The sequence below is a fragment of the Puma concolor genome, chromosome B4 (genome assembly GCF_028749965.1).
Source record: "Puma concolor isolate L17-30 chromosome B4, mPumCon1.1.hap2, whole genome shotgun sequence".
Taxonomy (NCBI): Eukaryota; Metazoa; Chordata; class Mammalia; order Carnivora; family Felidae; genus Puma; species Puma concolor.
In genome coordinates, this window is record NC_141673.1 from 85765907 (window position 1) to 85789123 (window position 23217).

Here is a 23217-nt window from a genome sequence, read left to right on the forward strand (position 1 = left end):
GGAGACCTTTCACTATATACCCTTTTATAATTATTGATTATTTAGTCATGTGAACATAATAATATTGAAGAAATAACATTTAACTAATTAAAAGTAAAACTGAAACAGGCTATTTTGAGAAAACATTATTATGATTTGTTGATATAATACATACAGGAGGATGGGTAGTTGAGAAGCAAATTGAGGATGATGTTAATATTTCTAGCTAAGAATGTTGAGTAATGATGCTTTTAAAATTTTTTTAAAAATGGAGTCTCACCTTATACATATTGAATTTTAAAACTGAGATCTAAGGGTGCCTGGATAGCTGGGTCGGTTGGGCATCCGACTTGGGCTCAGGTCATGAGTTCAAGCCCTGTTTCGGGCTCATGTGCTGACAGCTCAGAGCCTAGAGCCTGCTTCATATTTTGTGTCTCCCTCTCTGTCTCACCCCTGCGCACGCTCTCTCTCTCTCTCTCTCTCTCTCTCAAAAATAAAATAAACATTAAAAAAAAAACAAAAAAACGCCTGAGATCTACACTCAGAGATACCTGTTCTGCATGTAAAAGTAAGTTACTACGGCCTGAGGACAAACTCGGGGTAGGCATAAATCTTAATATTTCATTGACTCTGAGACAGTATCCATTGTAAGACTCAGAGAGTTTAAAATAAACAGTGTGTATCTGAGAAGCATTGAATCTGACAAAGTGAAGACGAAAGAGTTTTGTTAATATTTCATATACTGAATGCCAAAATGATATTTGTTTATACTCATCAACAAACAAGTATATTTCTTTACCCATTGTATTACACCACTTATGAAAATGGGTAATGTCACCTTAGACTTTTAAGTTATATCTCCACATATTTACATGAAATACATTTTTCTATGTTTTCTAAGTATGTAAATAATAATAAAATTGTAGAAGATTTTCTTAAAAAATAAAAATATTAAAATGGCTTATAATTCCATCACCTAGAAATAGCCACTAATATATAATTTTCTTCCAGTCTTTTTTTTCTATAAATATAGATATGTGCATACACTGAGATATTTATACAATGTTTTCTTTCTTTATTTTAATTGAGGTACAGTTGACATACAATATTCTATTAGTTTCAGGTGTACAACGTAATGATGCAATATTTGTGTGTATTGCAAAATAACCACCACCGTACGTATGGTTAACATCCATCACTATACACAGTTCCAAAGTGTTTGCTTGTGATGAGACTTTTAAGATTTACTTTCTTAGCAACTTTCAAATATGCAGTACAGTATTATTAGCTATAGTCACCATGACATCCCCATGACTTATTTATTTTATAACTGGAACTTTGTACATTTTGACCCCTTTCACCTATTTCACTCACCCCATACCCATGCCTCTAGCAACTACCAATCTGTTTTCCAAATTTATGAGATTGGTTTCTTGTTTCTCTTTTTATTTCAGGTACCACATATAAGTTAGATCATATGGTGTTTGTCTTTCTCTGTCTGAATTAGTTCACATAGTATAATGCTCTTAAGCTCCATTCATATTTTCACAAATGACAAGATTTTATTCATTTTTTATCACTTAATAATATTCCAGTGTGTGTGTATGTGTGTGTGTGTGTGTGTGTGTGTGTGTGTGTGTGCGTGTGTGTTCATCCACTCACCTGTCAATGGACATAGGCTGTCTTTATATCATGGCTATTGTAAAAACCATTGCCATAAATGTGAGGGTTCATATATCTCTTCAAGTCAGTGTGTTAATTTTCTTTGCATAAATACCCAGAAGTGGAATTGCTGGATCATATGATAGTTCTACTTTTAATTTTTTGAGAAACATTCATACTATTTTCTATAATAGTCACACCAGTCTACACTACCACCAACAGTGCACAAGAGTCCCCTTTTTTCCACATCCTTGCCAATGCTTATTATTTCTTGTCTTTTTAATAACAGCCATTCTATCAGGTGTGAGATGATCTCTCACTGTAGTTTTGATTTACATTTCCCTGATGATTAGTGATGCTGAGCATCTTTTCATGTACCTGTTGACCTTCCCTATGTCTTCTTTGGAAAAATGTTTATATTCTCTGCCCATTTTTAATTGGATTGGATTTTAGTTAAGTGTTTTGTTTGCTGTTGAGTTGTATGAGTTCTTTATTTATTTTGGATATATAACCTTCTATCAGATACATAATTTTCTCCCATTGAGTAGGTTGCCTTTTCACATATGTTTTATTGTTACCCAGTTTTTTGACCTAGTTTAAAAATTATTTTAATGTTTATTTTTATTTTTGAGGGGGGCGGGGAGGGACAGAGAGAGAGGGAGACACAGAATCCAAAGCAGGCTCCAGTCTCTGAGCTATCAGCACAGAGCCCGACACAGGGCTCGAACCCACTAACTGTGATCATGACCTGAACTGAAGTTGGATGCTTAACTGACCGAGCCACCCAAGTGCCCCTGACCTAGCTTTATATCATGAAAAAGCTCATTAAATATTCTCTAACAAAGTTTGTTCATGGATGCAAAATACTCTATGATCTGGGTGTTCATAATTATTTGATTATTCCCATTTGACATTGAGATTGTTTCTAATATTTCATATAAAACACTTTTTAATACTTAATTTCTTATAATTTCCTGGGCTAGATTTTTATAAGTGAAATTATCTTTGCAGATAATGAGGATTCCAAGGCCTGCTATGTATTACTTTTCCTAGTATGTATTCCTAGAAATGTGGTAGCCATGTATTTCTCTTTACTGATGACGTGTGAAGATGTATATCTTACCGTCACTTGAATATTTTCTTTAAAAAAAGTCCCAGTATATATTTAGATTATTTATTATTAGAATTCTAATTGCAACAGTTATATTGTTATTCTTGGAATAAGTGTTCAGCTGTTCAGTAGAACCAAAATATCTGAAGTATAATAAATTATTAGCAACAATTTATTGGGCACCTGCCCTGAGTAATGCTAGGTATTAATCATAAGGAATGCAATGCATGCTTCTTGACTTCCGTTCATTCATAATTTCTTTTCTAGATATTTATTCTCTAGCCCTAAATTACATTAGAAAGTTTTTCCATCCCAAATGGACACATGAAAATTATAAGCCACTAATGATAGCTACTATTTCCTAAAAGGCACAGGCATCTTCAGCATAAATTGTTAGAGAGAAATACAGTGGGATGGGGAAGGGTGACTGAGTTGTAACAGATCCTTCTATCTAATTACATATACAGGTGGCAAATGCATTATTAAACTAGTGCTTAGTGTCTTATATTAAAGTGAAAATTGTAATTAAAAAGTATGTTCTCTCCTACTGTGAGTACTTTACCATAGGGGTCCTGTCTATCTGGTGAATTTGAAAAGAACATCTAAAAGTGATACTGTTCCTGTTTCAGTGAACCGCTCACTTTTCTGGTGCATCAAATCAGTATTTTAACCTGTCGAAGAACATTCATTGCATGTTTTAAATATCCAGAGCATGTTATTTATTCTTAAATGACTGCTGTGACTTCTTCTCCAAGTCTTGAATTAACTATAATCTTGGGTGGCTATGTTATGATCTCTTAGTTTTCCCACCATATTTCATTACCTCATGATAGCCTAAATTTATATTCTCAATCTTGAATATTTTATCTGCTAACGATATGCTATTTTTGAAGAAAGCCTCTGAATGGCAGATGAGAAAACTGTCTAAAATTATATTGGCTAATAGATATCTTCCCCCTTTTTCATGTAGAATTCCTTGGTTCCAACTCTTTAAGATTCTTTTTTGAGAAAAGGAGAATCGTATTGCTGATAATAATAACTTGATCTCTTAATAAGTATGGTTCTTAAACGTTCATGTTTTTGTCTTGCCTCTTTAAGTTGATTAAAAAACAAAAGAAACAAACAAAAAACTGCTTAGGACCGGGAGCTGTGCTTTAGGCTTCTTTTTATTTCTGTCAGATCCCAGCATAGAACATTAGAATAGTAGATGCTCACCCAGACATTTTTTGATTTACTTGTAAAATCAAAAGCTATGGATGATTACTTATCATACATAAAAACAATCAAAATATTTGTTCATTCTGATATTTTATAAAGGGGAATTAGCCATTACTTTTCACTGTTGAGTTAAAAATCCAAAGTAGGTATATGCTTGTGTATATAGGTATATAGTAGGTATATACCTTACATTTAGAATAGTTCTTATACAAGAGAATCATTGTCATTGAAAAATCACTCTCTCCTCATTTCCCTTTTCTTGTATATTTTATTGCTATGTTATTTTCAGGGACTCCTGAAAGCCTAGCTGAGAAAGAGAGGCAGCTCATGGGTATGATCAATCAACTGACCAGTCTGCGAGAGCAGCTATTGGCTGCCCACGATGAGCAGAAGAAACTGGCTGCATCTCAGATTGAGAAACAGCGCCAGCAAATGGAGCTGGCCAAACAGCAACAAGAACAGGTGAGTAAGAGCCTGAGACACAAATTCCTGAGGCATTGTTTTGCCTGCTATTCATAGGTCACTCTCCTAGGCACACAAAGACCAATAAAGCCTTTCTTCCCACCCCACATGAATAAATAAAAAGGCAAAATACAAAGTAAGCAAACAAACAAAAAACTTTGATCTGAAAAAGCTTAATCAGCTACTTCCGTGCTGTATAACACAGAAGTAATTGTAACCAAGGTGAAATTCTGATAGGTCATGCGAAAAGTACCAGATCGAATCATGGAGAGTCAAGAGAACATTTCTAGTCAAGGACGCTGTGAAAGATTTCATTCAACAGGTGTTTAGTATGAGCTTTGCAGATAAGTAGGATTCAACATATGAAGAAAATTAGTTATGGCACGGGAAGTTTAGTTAGAAGGCTATTATAATAACTTCAATAAGGAGTGAGAATCTAAACTAGGTAAGAGTCTAAACTTAAATGAACACAGAAAAAAGAGAAGGGAAGAATAAACAGGTGGAAATTTTATGATTAGTTGAGTTTTTTGAGTGGGCAAAAGAATGAGGAAAGATACTGAGCCAGGGTTACTAGGTAAAGTCAGGAAGAGGGCAATTCGGAAAAGCAGGTGGTTTTATCATATTGAATTAGAGCTGTTGGTTTTCCAACTAGAGGTATGTGAAAAACAGTAAGAAATACCAATTGACAGTTGGGAAAACAGGGCTCAACTAAATTTCTTAGACTATTTACATAGAGATGGTAGTTTAAACCACTGGAGTAGATAAATTTCATTCATTTATTCAACAGTTAGTAATCAAGTGTCTCTCATGTGCTAGGCACTGTGCTAACTTCTGAGGCTACATCACTTAACCAGAAAGATAAAACCGCTAAATTCTAGTGGAAAGAGAAAAGTGATTAACGAAGAAAAAGAGAAATTAACAAAATAATTTCAGACAGTGATATGTAATTTGATGAAATGTAATTACAGTAATTTAATAAATATTGATTGCTATGGCAAGGCAATGTTTCTTAGATTGGGTGGTTGGATCTGGCAGTTGAGTTCAGATCTCCCTGACAGAAAAGAGGCAGCCATATGAATATCTGGGGCCAGAGTGTTTCATGAAGGGGATGACAGGTTTGTAAGCCCTAAATTAGAATAGTGGTGACATCATGAGAAAATGGAAAGGAACTAAGGGTAGATCCTTGCGAGATAGTGGCATACAGCTGGTAGAGAAAGGAAAATGAACGATTCCAGAAAAACAGAGCTACTAGATTTTTCATTTAGTTTCTCACTGTTGGCCTTTTATGAGTGTGGCTTCTATGGAGCTTTAGTGGTAGAAATGAGACATAAGAATTGACAAATGTATAGTAGGAAAATGGAGGCGATACACAAGAGCTTTCACTAAAGAAAATTGGTAGTGTTGGGAAAGAAAGAAGGGAGTCTTAGGGTGAGTTTACATATAGAGATGGTACATCTTTTCTGGGGCTAACTTCCTTTGCCATCCCCTATTCTGGGCTCAGTCCATTCACCATCCTAAATGGAAGAAGACCATTATTTAGCTACGGGTGTTTGTGTTTTCACACATCCTTGCAAAACCCTTCCTAAGCAGTTTTCTTTTTTTTAATTAAAAAAAAAAATGTTAACATTTTATTTAGTTTTGAGACAGAGCATGACCGGGGGAGGGTCAGAGAGAGAGGGAGACACAGAATCTGAAACAGGCTCCAGGCTCTGAGCTGTCAGCACAGAGCCCGACACAGGGCTCGAACTCATGGACTGTGAGATCATGACCTGAGCCGAAGTCAGACGCTCAACTGACTTTGCCACCCAGGTGCCCCATAAGCAGTTTTCAAAATGTAAACTAGCAGAGTTGAAAGAAGAAATATTCAGGTTACATTTGAGGAGACTCCTTTCAGTTTACTCTTCCCTACTTGGTCATTCATCTCTGCTTGAAAGATAATGCTTTCATGTTTAATGAAATGCCTCGTCAGTTTCCTTGAAGATACATTTGGCCCGTTCTTGAATATGGCCCATGTTTCTCTTGCATTACCCTTGTGATAAAAGTTCAGAATGTTTGCCTCTGACAGTCTAGAAAAATACTACTCTTTTCTTGTTCACAATTCTCAATACTTTCAAACACCTGAATTCTAGAAAATTCTAACAGCTTCTGAAACTGTTTCTGGGATATTTCTTTTTAGAGAATCCCTCCTTTGGTGGATCTAAGGGCATATTTGTCCTGAAAAATCCAAGCGATCACTAATAAAGAGCACGGTCCTCTTCATTCTTCTTTCACATTCTGGCCCATCTGCACACATCATCAAAAGATTCTAGAATTTTTTTTACTTTTTCTGACATTATCCTTGGAATGTTAGAAATCATTAGGTTCTTCCAGAATTTCTCTCCTCTGTTGGAGAGATGCTAAGCAATGATGCCTGCATAGCCTGAGAGAAGATCCCCTGTGAAAGCTTCAGGTCAGATTTCTAGAGCCTGTTTTGTTCCCCAAGATCTTCTCTACCATGCAGTGCTGGCATGCATAACCACCAAGCTTGTGATCACATTTATCTTTTCATTAGGACACAGGGAAATCTCTGAAACACATTTAATACTTACTCCTTAGGATTCAGGTTAAGTGTATCTTCTCTTGAGAACTCCTTTTCTGACCCTCCTTTCCAAACTCCCTACTCATTGTAGGGTGTCCCTACTCTGTACACTCTACTGTTCCCATAACAGCCCTTAGAGATGCTAATGAACCTGTTTACTGATCAGCTTTGCCACTGGACTCTGCCACTGCCATTCCACATCTTTCATTCAACAAATAACTACTGAGCACCAATTTGATGCCAGGTTCTGTTCTAGTTACTGGGATACAGCAAGGAATAAAACAGACAAAAATTCCTAATGTGTTGAATTCTAATTAGGAAAAGATAGTAAATAAACAGGTAATATATAGTAAATGTTGATAGGGGATATAAGTAAAGGAGAGAATTAGGGATGTGAGTACCGGGTAGAGAAGCTCTTTTAAAATGGGTGATCAGGGAAGACCTCACTGACAGGGTGACATTTGAGCAGAGACTTGCAGGAGATGAGGGAGTTAGCAGTGCAGTTATTTAGGGACAGAGGGTTCCAGATGGAGGGGAAAGCAAGTGCAAAGGCCCAGAGGCAGGTATATCCATGGGAGATAAGAGCATCCTTGGTGTGTTCAAGAGACAGGAGAGCAGTGTTGCAAGAGTAGGGGAGGGGTGGGTACAAAGGGAAGAGCAGGAAAAGGTGAAACCAGAGAGGCCAAATCATACAGGGTCTTGCAGGCATCATATGGACACTAGCTTATGCTCTGAGTGAGAGGGTTTTGAAAAGATAAATAACATGACACAACTTATATTTTAAAAGGATCTCTCCAGATACTGATACATAATAGGCTGTAGGGAGCAAAGGCAGAAGCAGAAAGAGCAATAGGAGACTATTATAATTATCCAGAAGGAGAAAGCAGTGGCTTGGAATGGGAGGAAGTGTGGAGGGGTGTGTGAAGTGGTCAATGTCTTGATGAATTCATAAGGTGCTGAAAGAAAGATTTAAATTTAAACTTCAGCTGAAATGATATGTGGGAGGAAAGGACCAGATTTAAGTAAAAGAGGGATACTCCTTTTCCTACCATTTATTTCCTGCTTTCTTCAGGGGAAAAAAAATTGATTTTTAAAAACCCTGTTCCTAAGATAAAATGAAAGCACGTAAATAACTATAATTTGTACCAGTGCCGTTAAGGGAAATAAAAAGTTAATTGTGCAGCCAGGTAGACCCATGTTCCTCATACAGTTTCTTTACTTTCACTCAGAGTAATGGACCCTGCAGGTGTCAAATTTTTCCTGAATTTTTAGCTTTGTGATACAGAGATTAAGGGACATACATTTATAATGAAAACAATCTTCATTATAACATGATGAGAGTAAGAATTAGAGCTTATTTATAAAAGAGTGATACTTTTTATGAAGTTAGAAGTTACATTCTCATGAGAAGGTTTCCTACCTGACAGCATGTAATAAAGTATTTAAAATTTTCTTCTCATCTATTCATTCATGCTTTCTTCATCAATATTCCTTCTGTACCAGGCTTTGCACAGTGAGTAAAATATACACGATTCCTCACCTCACTGTATTTATGGATTTCGACCTAGTTGACAGTAACATGTTAATTAAAACAAAAATAAGATAAAGATAAAATCATAGTATGTTATGTAGTATTAAGTAAATGTATAAGGTGTTATAAGAGTGAATAACAGGAGGTGATTGTGCTAGTCCCTGGCTTAGAAAACACTCAAAGATGACTGCATGGAGGGCTAAGTCCTGAGTTTAGTTTTGAACTTGTTGAATATGAAGTATTCTTAGGAATGCCGTTGGAAAAATGGGTCTGAAGCTTAACACAAAGGTGTGGTCTAGAGAAACAAATTTGTAAACCCTTGGCACCTGGGGGGAAGAATTGAGTCTAAAATCGAGCCATATGCAACTATGGCATTGAAAGGCTGGACAGGGCGATTGAAGGTAACTATGAAGAAACAGACTGAGGCAGGAGCAAAACCAGGGAAATGTGATGTCATAGAAGTCAGGGAGGATAGTTCAGATCGAGGGAGAAAACTTCAGTGTTGAATTTTGATGAAAGGCCAAAAGGCGAGGTCCAAAAGACACTTTAGAGTTTAAAAAATGACGTTAACGGTGACTTTTACGAGGAATCTTTTTAGTGGGAGCAGAATCCTTAAGACTGGGAGCAGAAACCATAATGGAGTGCATTGAGGACTTAGCAGTTTAGGGGTTTGTGGGAGGTAGAAATGAGGGCAGTATTTATGAAAAAACAACAACCCAAAAAACAAAAACAAATACCAAAACCTCACGAAGGCATACAGCCTCTCCTAACACAATATTTTGTGCTACCCTGAACTCCCAGGTGAAAATAACCCCCTGTTGACGCGATACTTTCTTTTGTAGAAAAGAGCTAAAAAATGCCAGAGGCAGTACGCTCTTAATGTATTGCCTGGAAGGAAGAGGGATTTTTGACACTCTACCATTTCATACTGGATTCGATCACTGTCATAGTGTCCTAGGCCTCATTTGTTTTAGGCCAAAAGAAACTGTTCCAGAAGACTAAATACCTTGTTTGATCTTACTTAAGAGTGAATTGCTGGTACCGTGTAGAGGCACAGGCACATCTATTTTCATCATCTTAATCAGTGTCAAATCAAACTTTGAGAAACAGAACATTGGTAATTTCCCCCTGGGACAACAATATACTTTTAAATTTTTCATGTGCAATTTCTCCACAGATTGCAAGACAGCAGCAGCAGCTCCTGCAGCAACAACACAAAATCAATTTGCTTCAGCAACAGATCCAGGTCAGAAATCATAATTTCATACATACTTCCAATTAAATATATATATATATATATATATATATATATATATATATATATATATATTCTGTTTCTAATTTTTAGATCACCTTACTGGAGTGACCTCCAACAAAAACATTATTTTTGGCTTAATTCATGCCGTGTTACCTCCTGTGCCATGAGAATCTTGCAAATGGTGGCCATCACAGGCCCTACTATGTCAGGAAGCTCCATTCTGAGCAAGCGGACAGTCATTTTCATCCTTTACCGAAAGGAAATTATTGCAGAGATATGTTAAAAAGATTTCATTTGCTCTATTCTTTAACATGCCCATCAGTGTTCTTAATGAATGACATGCAGGGGAGGCAAAGCAAAAAGGTATGGCAAGTTTGTTAGAGAGCAGTGGCAGAGAGTATGTTCTACCGTATGCTCAAGAGCCACACGCGATAGAGGTTGAGGTTAGGGAAGGTGATGAATTTCACCCTTCATGTTGCCTGGAGGAACCAAGAGCAAGGACTCTATGTGCATATAGACATGTTCTATGCATATTTTGCTTATATGGAAACGTGTGATGGTGAGGAGCCATCCATGAAGAACAAGAAAGCAGCTATATTGCCAACAAAAAGAAAAAATAAGTTGTCAGAGATGTCCAGTCTTCACCACTTGCTAGCGGCATGAATTATGACAAAATTGTTTCCCTTTCTGAAAATTTCCTTTCTGAAAGCACTTATTTCATAGAGTATTTATGAGGATTTAATGGAGTTACGGGTGGAGCATTTCAGCATAGTATCAAGGCACACAGTAGGTCCTCAATACATACTTGCTATTACTAGCAAGAAAGGGAATCTGATTCATAGAGCTATGAATCCAACCCTATGTAACATTACCCTTTAGAAGCATATGTTAGAGAAGAGGAATTCATCATTATCTTGGACTTCTATCTTGAGATGCCAACATATTTTATTAAGAAGAAGTTTATCATTCTTTTGAAGTTCTATTTTGAGAATCTAGCATATTTATTTTATTAAGTTTAAATACCATAAGAGACAGAAGCAAACACGTGTACATTAGTTCACTTTTGTATTTAATCACATTTAGACTTCATTGCCAATGAAGTTTAGCCCATTTTACCTAACTGGGTCAAGTACACTTCATTTCCCTGGATTATATAGCACAATCAGGGTTTACTCGTTCTTGGGGCACCTGAAATTTTAGTGAGCTAGTCACAGGTTGGTGAGACAGAGAAACATCAGTGAGATGATCCAGCCAGGATTCTTTGCTTTCCTTCACTGTAATGACAAGCAGCAAATCCTAATGTGATGTTATATATGTTCATATCTGGCAAGTGGTTTTTCAGTGGTTTAAAACTGTTCATTGGACTTCCTGTTCAGTCTAAGTATGCTGTCTTTGAATATAGTTTTAGTTGATGAGACCAGGTTAACTACATTTAATATGTTTTTAATTATTGAAAATCTAAAACAACAAAATGCTTATGGCAACTTCTCATTATCAATAAGCAATTCCATAATCAGCAGTATGGCCCTTTGCAAGTCACTCGGTTTCACTGTAATTTGAAGACACACTGGTGATTTTAAATTTTTGTAATTTTTGTAATACTGAGATAGTCCTTTGTTAAACAGAATTGCAAAAAAATATCTAAACCAGTAGTATGAATACGTAGAAGGCTCATAAACTATGTCACCTGACCATATAAATTTAGCCAACACCTTCAGTAGTTCTTTTGGAGTCCTGCCACAGTTACGACCACTACGTTCAAATGTGGATTTTAAGCTCAGTCATAGTGGCCCAGTGTTGAAATGGATAGATTCCTTGCACCAGAGCACGGAGCACTACAATTTATAAGTCAGAGAATTTTTAAAATGAAGTTCCTTAACATTTACCTGCCCTAGAAATGATATGACTATGGAAACTGTATTCCAGAGAGCTAAAGCCAAGTTTAATGGCTTGCCCAAGATTACACAACCATTTACAGGTTGCACTAAGATCAGAAGCAAAGTTTTCTGACTACTCGTAGAAATTTTGCTGAATATGAGAATTTTAAAAGCTTAAAATTTCTATGATCAAACTGTTAAGTTGCTGGCCTCCACTAGTTCACAGAGTGAGAAAAAAACAAAACACCAATAGTCCCTAAAGGAATTAATGTCATACTAATAGTAATTTTAGGAAAACATTAAGAGATGTTGAGATACTGCATCTATTTATTTGTCCTCTTTCTAGTGTTAGCACAAATAAATGATACTGACAGAGTCAAAACCCATTAATCTATTTTTTTTTTTTAATCTTGGAAGTAGGGAATCTTTCAGGCAAAAAAAAGGTACTGAGCAAGACTGATGATCTGAAAGGAATTCATTTTCACAGCTTCTAGTATATTCATTAACTAAAAGCATAGTTCTAAAGTATATTTTATAAATCATTGATTTGGGGAAATCTCACAAATACTTAACAATTATGAAAGTCACAATATATTTAGTCTAATGAGAGATTGTTCAAACAGTTATGGGAAGGACTTCTGTAGTGACATGTGTAGAAATAGATGATTAAAAATGTAGAACAGATACTTTTATTTGCTCGTATAAATCCTTACCATATTTCTCTTTCAGAATATTTTCTCTCCCTTTCTTCTTCTTCCCTCATCCCGCTTTCCTTAGCAGCATATAGCAAGGAAGAAGAGTAAAAATCAAACTTGCTATAGTAGAAGGCAAATCAAAGTCATCAATATTGTTACAAAATTTATTTTTGTCAGTGCTCACATAATCAATGTTTACATAAGAATTTATAATAGATTACATTTACTTGATATCTGAAAGTACTTAGGTAGTATATTTTGAATTTGATCTACTTCCTTTTTCTTCTATATGGAGACTAAGACCTTATAGAAATAAACTTACCTACTTACATTGTTCATCCTGATTGCATTTTCTTACGTGTTATGCCATTGTTGCTTTGGGCTTTAGAAAACAATGCATTCCAGTTCCTTTGTTGGTAGAATAGTGGACTGAAATGTTAGTAGACCACAATTAAGGCCACCTTTAAGCTTTCGGTTGCAATTATAAATATACAAGACATTAACTTGGCCCAAATGTTGGTAAAGGCATGCAGTACATTAGATAGGTAGGCAGATCTGCTAGATGGATTAGATTGACAGGATAGAAGAGCAGGACAAATTTTCACCCTTGATGGCTATGTTAACTGATATGAGGATGATGTTCCCCAGCATTTCTTCATTTTACTGAGATCTCTTTAAAGGAGAGGTTAATTTAGACATTTTTATTCCATTTGAAGTATATGTCATTCAATTAAAAAATGTATGAACATGTTTATACTTGTCTGTGTATGCACAAACATTCACATATTGAAATGTCCCAGGTTATTAAAATTTCTCTTGGCCTGTTATTTCTGTCTCTTCTTTCCAGATGAAAAGAGTGGTAGTAGGTTTTACTCTGTAGTTATTTATTCAAAGAGAAAATGCCATAAGAATTAGCAAATTCACCCATTTTATTCAATCACTTAGGGTCAATTTTTATGAACTGTTTTTCTCTCTTTAAAAAGCAGACTTAACTCTGCAATTGCCTGATTGTAATTGGATTGACAACTCAATCTACATTACTTCCTTATAAAGACTTTATAAGTTATAGTCTTCTAAGACTTTATGAGTTATAGTCTTCTAGGTCGATTCACATAACACATTAGGATAAAAGAAGAAACAAGAAAGCTCTCTGTTATTCTCTGCAACATCAAAAATCAGTTCATTCTACAAATAAAATCATGTCATAATACCAAAAATATCTTGTCTTCCCACAAGAACTTGTCTGTTTCTTTATGAGACTCTTAGTTCTAGGGACACTAAGAAACTTCTAGTCTGGTTTTTCTCCCATTCAGCAGTGTTTTCCTTTAATATTTTTGTTTACTGTCCTTAAAAAAATAGAATTTTTTGCATTCCTACTTACTGTAGATAGCTCACTCTTAATACACATTAATATGTGAGATAAAATTTATAGATATTTCAGAGAAAAATAACTTTAGATTTTTTTAAAGATAACCTTTTTTTTTTCTTTTACTCTCTTGCTTATGCTAAGTGCCTATCTTTTAGCAGTTTTATTTTCTGACTAATCTCTTTTTTTATGTTAAATCAACCTGTTTCTAATAGGGACAGTTAGGTGGTTTATGTTTCCAATAATGATCCTAGACCAATGGTTAATCTTGACTTCATTCACCGTTACCAAAACCTTTTAAAATAAATGAATGAGTGACCTCTACTCACCTTCCATTAAGGCAACAAACTGAATGCCCCGGAGACTCAAGTTCCTTTTTATCTTGAAGCTTTGTGTGGGACAGGATTTCTTTAGCTTTGGGAGTGAGTGGGGGAAGCATGTCCTAGTTTAAAATTTTTTTAATCCTTTTTCAATAATACTCAATGGAATTTTATTTAGGCTCTTATTAGCCTCTAATAGGGTCAGTCCAACAACATGCTCTAGTAGGAAATCCACTTCAGATAATGGTAAGAGAAATTTTAAAGATGTGCTTCTTTTAAAATGCATATTTGTCATGATTCCCGTACTGAAAGTTCAGTGTTTGAATTTTCTTAAGAGATTCCACATATCTGTTGCCTTCTCCCTTTTGACAAACTTTTCCAACTGTTGTTCATTGTGTTCTTTTAGGGTCAAAGATTTGATATTTAATAATCTCCTTATTGTTTCTGATTCATAAGGTATGCATTTGCAGGACTAGTAATAGATCTGGGTCACTGATTCTGTCTAGAGCTAAGGGTAGAGCAAAGGACAGATCTTTGTTCGTTTGTATTCTGGGCTGGTCAGTGTATATTCAATGGTATGTAAGGAAGAGCTTGGCTCTTTAGGTGGTATAGGACTACATTTAGCTGTGTGAAATATAACTTTAATTGTATTAAATGACTAAAAATGAAGATAGAGAGCAGGGTCTCTAGAATTAGACATACCTAAATTCAGTCTTCACATCTTCACACCTCATCTTCTGTGTGATGTTGGGAAAATTGCTTAGTCCCTCTGAGTTTCATTATTCCCGTCTATTTAATGGGAATTGTAATAACCAAGTGATCTGGGTTAGTTCGAAGAATGGGATTATACCTGGCATGTAGTGAGCACAGAATGCTTAAAGTTTTTGCCTAAGTTATTAGGAGAGAAAAACTTGTTCCTTCTGTGTTTCTGATGATGAAAAATTCAATGAGTATTTCCAGCAAGAGGAGAATTTCTAGGAACAAAAGAGTATAGTCTACATGGCAGTGGCCACTGAAAACTGTTTAAGTTCAATGTTCCAACAATCTATATGATTTTAGAACTACAAGGGGTTTTTAGATAGCCTTTATTTAGACCTATCTCTCATTTTGACATTTGTAAACTGAAACCAAGTAAGGTTAGAAGATTTTCCCAATGTCACATAAGTTGTTACTTGTAGAAGAATGGCTGCATTCCAAGTCTCCCAAGTCTTGGCCCAGTTCATTTTTATTTTACTGATATTCTACCATTTAAGGCTTAATGGCCCAAAGTTTTCAAATGAGTTTTCTTTCCCTGGGAAATTATTCCCACAAAATAAAAATACAACTTGACTTATGTACAATTGAATGATTAGTTGCAGTCATGGGCTCAACCAATTTGTGATAAAGGTTTCATTTTATTGGAGCCAAAGTTCTCTGAGCTCATTAAGAGTTTTAGCAATTCTTGATAAATTATTATGCAGAAGAAAATCCATTGAAAAATTGTATTGAAAACATAATAACGTGAAAGGTGAAATAATAGTACCTGACTGACCTGCTGATTTATGATTTCTTTCTCTGAGTGTGGTAAGTTGGAAGCATTTTACCCCCCTCAACAAGACTCCACGCACATACATGAGCACAAAGAGATTGCAAAGTAACCTTGTCTCTTTAGGAGACTGGAAATGCCAAGAATAAACACCATGCAATTAAGGTAGCATTTCAACCTGAGAAGGAAATGCATTAACTCCTTGAGCTCTGACTCATGTTTTGCTGTAGGAAATAAAATACACCACAACCGTACAGGATATAGTTTTTGGCTTTCAGATATACTGTAAAAGGAGAAAATATGGAGATACAAAGAAGTAGCTTTAAGGATGGTTTCCTGCTCTTCCTTGCACTTTCTGGAAGTAGAAGTTCCAATTCGAGAAGATAGGCGCCATCTCCTAGAGGAGCCGTGATGATAACTGCAGCTCTCTGTCCTACTCAGACAGAGCCACTTCAAAATATTTTAAGCATATTTTAATACATCTCCTGGCAATTACCTAATGATGGAATTTCAGCATAGTATTGCACTGTCTAGATAAATCTGTCTCTGTAGAGAGAGATACAGATACATTGATATCTGTATCTATATAGACTGATATCTATCTATCTATATAGTTTAATCTTTGCTGATGTAACACATGTCACATTGCTAAGAGTACAAGAGAGTAATGAAAGCAACTGTCCAGAGCCCAATCCTCTATATGCTCCTGTATTTACTGTGCCCAATCCTTTTACTCAGAAGGAGCCACTTTAGAATATTTTAAATTTTCATTTTTAATAACCTCTTAGTATTTTCTTCACTGTCTATAAAATATAATTATCATGCTGCTCCTGACTTATCAACTTTGAATATCATTAACTTGGAAATGAAGATTTGCTTAGGTTTTGTATCTCCATCCTGACAACCTCTCCTATTCCCCTCCCGCACCTTACAATGTCGTTATAAAAGTCATTTAAATTCTTCCAGCAGGTACTTTTAAGCTTTAAATAGTTTACTTACACCTCTTTTCTTTTCCAATCAACTATAAATAGTCTCTTTGCACTTGCCTTGTCAGATGAGGATGGCATCTCTTTTCTCTTATTCCCAACTGCCAATTTCTGTTATCTGTATGTTTACTCTAAATATATATAATACATGTGTTTGTGTATGTATGTATACACACATACCTCTCAAGCTTTACCTATTGGTTAATCCTAAAAGTTAAAAATCAAAAAATGGTGTTTATATTTAAAATATGAGTCTATGTATTGTTTTCTGGATATAATAAAACGGATGCTCCTATTTCCTTTCTGTGTAGCTCTGTGCTTTCCAGTTGCCTTTTCTTCCCCGTGCCCCTCATGTTACTCATGTTACTTGCCTTATAACTCTGTAAATACTCAAGAATAAATCAAATCTCTGGAACCCCGCTTTTCTGGATACCTGCTTCCTAGCCATCTGTCCTGCTTTCATTTAGATTGGTTGGTCCAGCCAACATTCTGGGACACCCATTTATGATTCTCCAGAGCTGGAATCACTGTTTCTTATTATGTCCTCCTGGTTTATCTCCGTATTTTGCTCTGGAACCACATCAGGAAACTTCCTGATGGAAAAGGAACGGTGTGGGGATACTTAGGAACTAAAGTGTCTGGGGTAAAAATGTTCTAAATAATGTTCTGTTTAAGCTCTCTACTTGATTGATAGTTTGGCTGCACATTGAATTCTAGGTTAGAAAAGATTTTCCTTATACTTCAAATCCATTGATCCATCATCTTCTAACATCTACAAGAAATGTGATGTTGATCTGACATTTTTTTGTGGATGGCAACCAATATTTCTCCTTTCTGAAAGCTTTTATGTCTTCTATTTACTGTGACATTTCACTGGAATGTATACAAATATTTTTCATTTATTACAAACAACATGAATCTTTTAGTCTAAAGAGTTGCATTCTTTTGCTCTAATGAATTCTTTTTTTTTCTTTGCCCATTTTATCTCCTTATTTTTCTAATTCTTTCTGGATCTCCTGTGAGGCAGATATATTTTTTATGGATTGATCAATATATTTCTTATTGTCAATATTATTGCCTCTGTTTCTTGAGTCTTCTTTCTCAGAGATTGCCTGAAATTTATCTTCTAAACAGTTTGATTGCATCTTTGTTGGAGAAATTGCCTTTTTAATTTCCATAAGCTTGTTCTTTCTCCCTAATAATTCTTTTTTCAGTTTATCCTGTTCTTGTTTAATTCTTTTCTTGTCATTTCTTAATGAGTTGGAATTTGAGGACGCTTTTAAAAAGTTAAAGTCTCATTTCCTCAAATTTTCTTTTCCTCCATTTTTTATCTACTTGTTTATTTGATGTTTCTCTTTCAGCTTAAAGTCCTACTTAAATTTAAAAAAAATAATTCAGATTTAAAAGAGATACAAGGAAAAGTTGATTGAGAGCTGTGACTATGAATGAGGTTTATCAACAGGTGGACACTGCTCTAGTGAGAACAGGAAGCTGGCCGTACATCACATGCATGGATACAGAAGTCTTTGTTTTAGGATTTCTCTTGAGGAAGTGTGATGTAGTTGGGGTAGAGGTGAACTGATGGAGCCACTTCCAACTAATACTACAGTTTTCTTTTGAGAGAGAGAGAGAGAGAGAAAGAGAGGGGAAGAGGCAAAGAGAGGGGGAGAGAGAGAGCCTGACACGGGGACTGGTCTCATGAACTGTGAGACCATGACCTAAACTGCAATCAAGTGTCAGATGCTTAACTGACTGAGTCACCCAGGTGCCCCAAATACTACTGTTCTCAGTCCAGGTCTCACTCCTCTCTCTCATACCTGGAGTATCAAATCCCAAAACTTTCTGGTAGTTCTGAGCGCAAATTAAGCCTCATTTCCACTTAACTCCTTCCATGTATACTCTAGTTTGTTTCACCCACTTAACATTAATTAACATTCTATACTTACTTTTCATCTTCTGAAACTCTAGTCAAATTTATTGCCCTTGTATATCTCTTATTCTTTATTGCTTTATTTGGTACGGGTTTTTAAATTTTTTGTTTTTATCATTTTATTGGTGTCTCAGGAAAGAATAGAGATAAGTGAACATGGTCAATCTGACACTTTGGACTGGAAATCAGGACAGCATTTAAAATAATTCTTTATTTTGGTATGCCTGGGTGGCTCAGTCGGGTAGGCATCCAACTTCAGCTCAGGTCATGATCTCACAGCTCATTAATTTGAGCCCCATGTCGGGGTCTGTCTGACAGCTCAGAGCCTGGAACCCACTTTCAATTCTGTGTCTCCCTCTCTCTCTGCCCCTCCCCCATGCACTCTCTGTCTCTCTCTGTCTGTCTCTCTCTCTCTCTCTCTCTCTCTCTCTCTCTCTCTCCCTCCCTCAAAAAAAAAGTTAAAAATTTGCTAAAGTTGAAAATTTGCAAAGTTAAAAGTTTGCAAAGTTAAAAATGTGCTTTATTTTTAAATAGGAGAAAATATTTAAGACACACTAACCAATATCTGGGAATAAAGGAGTCCTTGTAAAGAGAATGAATTATTGTAGAAAGAAAAAGCTTGAGGCTCCAAAACCAAACTTCACTAAGATTTGTAAATGTAGAATATATTTTCTAGTTTCCTTAGTGGGAAAATAGTGGAGATGAGGAACATAGATATAGAGAATATCACCATTCTTTTTCTCTTTTTGATAGATTTATCAAACAATATGAGTTTATATTTATGTAAATTTTAAACTATGACCCTGATATTTTAAACTTTTTAATAGCATTATTGAAACCCTCAATAGTGTTAAAGTAACTCTGTATGATGACTATGCTGAAGTAATTTTGACAGCAGTTTTTGGAAGTTGTAATTCTGGTTCTGTAATTCACTCATCCTGATGTACACTTTTCACTAAAAACATAAATAATACTTTTCAGGGAAGGAGAATTTTTTTCTTCTCTTTTGTGTGGAATCTCAAATAATCCTCCTTACTGTTTTTCTTTTTCTGTCTTACTTCTGTATCATTTCCATGTTTCTTCTTTCTCTGATCTTTTAGTATCATTTTGGAAGTGAAGCCTGGATTCATTTGATCCAGTATGGCCATTATGGAATCACTGAGACTGGCCCAGAAAACAGGCTGACAACAGTCTTTCCCATGACTTTACATCCTTTTCCCAAACAACATTACCTGTGGAAAAAGTTGAGCACTGTTCTTCATTGAGGCTCTGTACTCCATATCTTATCATTTAACAAAACAGGGCCCATCAGGGCTTATATAAAACCATGGGACTGTAATTATCAAATAGTGGGAAACAAAATAAAACAAAGCAGGTTAACAGCAACAGATTTGGAAATATAGGCCAGAAGTCAATATGTTGGCCTAAAATGAATTGATTTTACTTCACCTTAGCTTACACATTTACTAGTGTGGTAAACTAAATGCTGTAGCAGGGAGTTGCTCACAAAGCCTTTAGAAAGAATTTCTGTCTCCCATCTTTGAAGAGAGTTGACAAATGGGAAGACAATTAGATGCCAATGAAATTAACGGAGTGTTAACATAAAATTAATTGTTCTGTGAAGAGTAGTTACATCAGGAGTCAAGACATACATTCCAGTCATTCCTTGTACATGGCAAATTTCCTTCAGTTTCAAGCCAGAGGGCTAATTTCTACACAAAAGCTGGTAAATTTTTATGTAACTTATAGTAAAAAAGAAACTGACTTTTTACTTTATTTGTGTGTGTGTGTGTTTAGCTCTATTGTTCTTTAAAAAAGAAAGGCTAACAGTCAAATAACATGGAAAGGAAGATAAATAGAATGTTAAGGATATCTTTATGATACTAGGATGACCCCTAGTTTTCTCTTCAAGGAGAAGCAAAAAGAGAAACTGGAATTCCTTCTTCATCAACAAGTATTCTAGAAGTGGTAAATTCTCAGTCATATGGCAACATTTGATAAAGTCATTACTCCCACTTTCTTGTAACACTCTTCATTTGGTCTCCAAAAGACCACAATCTGCTTAGAAACAAAAACAAAAACAAAAAAAAATTATTATTCTCCATCCTCAGTCTCATATGATAATTTCTTCCACATCCTTTAAAGGCTATCATGCTATAATTCTCCATCATCTGACTTACTTCCTAAATGAACTCATCTAATCAATGTGTGTACTGTTGTAACGATAATAAATTCAAAATTTATCTTCCCATCCTTGATCTCTCTCCTGGACCTCAGAGCCAAATATTCAACTGCCTACTCAGCCTATTTAAATACATAGCTAGTAGGCACCCAAGTTTCACATTTTCAAAGCAGAACCTTTAATTATGTTTCCTAAACTCATTATTTCCCAGTTTATCCAACTATGAGTATAAGACCATATGCCTCGTTGCTGTCACCAAAACCTAGGAAGTATCCTTAAATCCTCTCATTCTTTAATACCTCATAAATAACCCATCAACATTGGTTTTTATCCTTAATCTATCAGTTGACCAACTTCACCTACCATTAGTCACCATCATTTCTCATTTAGCCTGATATAGTCGCCTCCTATCCGTGTTGGTCGTCCAACTTCCCCTGTTGACCCCCTGGGTGGACATTTCACAAAGCTGCTAGAGTGATATTTTAAATTTGATTATGCTATAATCATGCTCAAAATCATGTTATTTAAGATAAATTTACTCTCCTTATGTCAGTCTATTGGGCTGTACTTGAATGCACCACTGCCAACCTCTCTGTCTCCCTCATTCCTTCTACCCTAGAAACCTGTCCTTCCTGGTTTCAAGGAATATTCCAAGAATGTCCTAGAATCAGTACATTTTTATTTGTCTTTCTGATGACCTGGAATACTTTGCTTAGTTCAGCACATAAGTCAGACCCTCGTTTCTTTCAGGTCTCTCTACAAATGGCATCCTCCCTAGGGTGGCCATCTCTGACGACCCAGTCCAAACTAGTCCCTGCATCCCTTAAGTCATCTCTCATCATTTGTCCTGCTTTTACGTTTCTTGACAGCCCTTACATTTCGCCTCCTTATATGTACCTTGGTTTTGCTGTACCCCATACTGCCACAATACATACCTGGCAGTTAAGTTCTGTGGGGTTGGTGATTTCATCTGTCTTGCTTACTGCTATACTCAAAGTACATATAAATAGTTCCTGGCATATAGTACAAAATTTTAAATATTTGTTTGTTTGCTTGTTTGTTTTTTAAGTAGGCTCCACGCCCAACATGGGGCTTGAACTCATGACCCTGAGATCAAGACCTGAGCGGAGATCAAGAGTCGGACTCTTGACTGACTGAGCCACCAAGGCAGCCTTAAAATATTTATTAAATGGATGAATGAATAAACTGTGGGCACATTCCCCACTCTGTAGTATATGTAATAACAAGCAAGATGATAATTTTCTCAGGGGATTGAAATAGATTTTTAGGGAGCCATCAAAAATAGATAACCAACATTCCCTAGTGCCGTATATGATTTGTAAAATCATTTTGTACTTTGTATTATACTGGTGAGAAGAGCAGCCCGTTGCTTGCTAAGTACTTGGCACTTTGCAGACGTCATTTCATATAATTATCACAAGAATGCAGATAGGTTATGATATTATCTCCATTTTATAGACATTGGAACTGAGAAGTGTGTGTGTGTGTGTGTATGTGTATGCATGAATCTGAGATCCTGAATGTTGAGTACTATGTAAACTTAAAAGGCACTTTCTTCCTCTCTCTTTTTATTAGAGTAGCAAGGAGTGATTTAATTCAGATAATCCCAAGAAAATAAGAGTAATTGATCTTATCAAACTGAGTTAAACCTATTAAACTGGCGCATGTGGCAGGGTTTTTTAAAAAGTATTTTACTTTTGCTTTCTATAATAAACCAGGTACGAGAGTGCTCTTTTATAAATGGGGGAAATTAACAATTACAAATGCAGGAAAGTTGTGTTTTACATAAGCAAATGTTGCATGTAATGAAATCTTCCCCTATAAATGCCAAAAAAGATGGGATGCCATGTTTATACAAGTTTGTATCTTTAAAAATAATTATTTGACGTCGACAATCTTGTTACACCTAAATGGGAAATTAGAAGATGTGAACTAATGAACTTTCATAGCATGCACATATGTTTACTAAAAGTGGTGAAGTAATGAGCTAATCTGCATATCATACACATATTTAGAGATTTATATTAGTATATGTGTATACACTGTGTGAATGTGTATGTATGCACACACTCCTTCACACATACTCAGGTTTCTACATATCTTTTTAAATCAGTTTCCCTTCGTTTTCTCCGTTTATTGCCAAAATTTAAATATATATTTAAATTTTTTCCTTCTACTGTAACCACCATCTAATTCTGAATGCATTTTTTTTACTCCCCTCTCTACCTCCGAATTCCTTTCCACTACTTTGCCAGTATCTCTGTCTACACCTGCTGCTTGACCATCTGACATAGCCACCAGTCATTTCCTTTACCCTTTTAATTCTATTTTCTTTCTCCCACAGTTCTTCTCTGGCAAAGTCTTCTCTTTATTCTCCCGATTCTACTGGATTTCATGTTTTCATTGAATAAAAAGTTGTTGTTCACTGATAAGCCAATCAGGTCTAAAAGTTCATTGCGTTTTAATTTTAGAAGTCAGTTATTTAAATTGTTGTGTGGTGGTTCAAGTGGGAGAGA

At 35.6% G+C, this 23217-nt stretch overlaps 1 protein-coding gene across 33 annotated transcripts in view; it reads left to right on the forward strand.

Moving 5' to 3' along the window:
* The window catches only part of SOX5 (SRY-box transcription factor 5), a 1024889-nt gene that overhangs the window by 809833 nt on the left and 191839 nt on the right, over positions 1 to 23217 (forward strand). For all 33 annotated transcript variants that reach the window (XM_086713854.1, XM_086713857.1, XM_086713848.1 and 30 more), the window contains 2 exons: positions 4260 to 4432; positions 9719 to 9787. In XM_086713854.1, coding sequence (XP_086569980.1) covers positions 4260 to 4432; positions 9719 to 9787 — 242 coding nt within the window. The remainder of the gene's footprint in view (positions 1 to 4259; positions 4433 to 9718; positions 9788 to 23217) is intronic.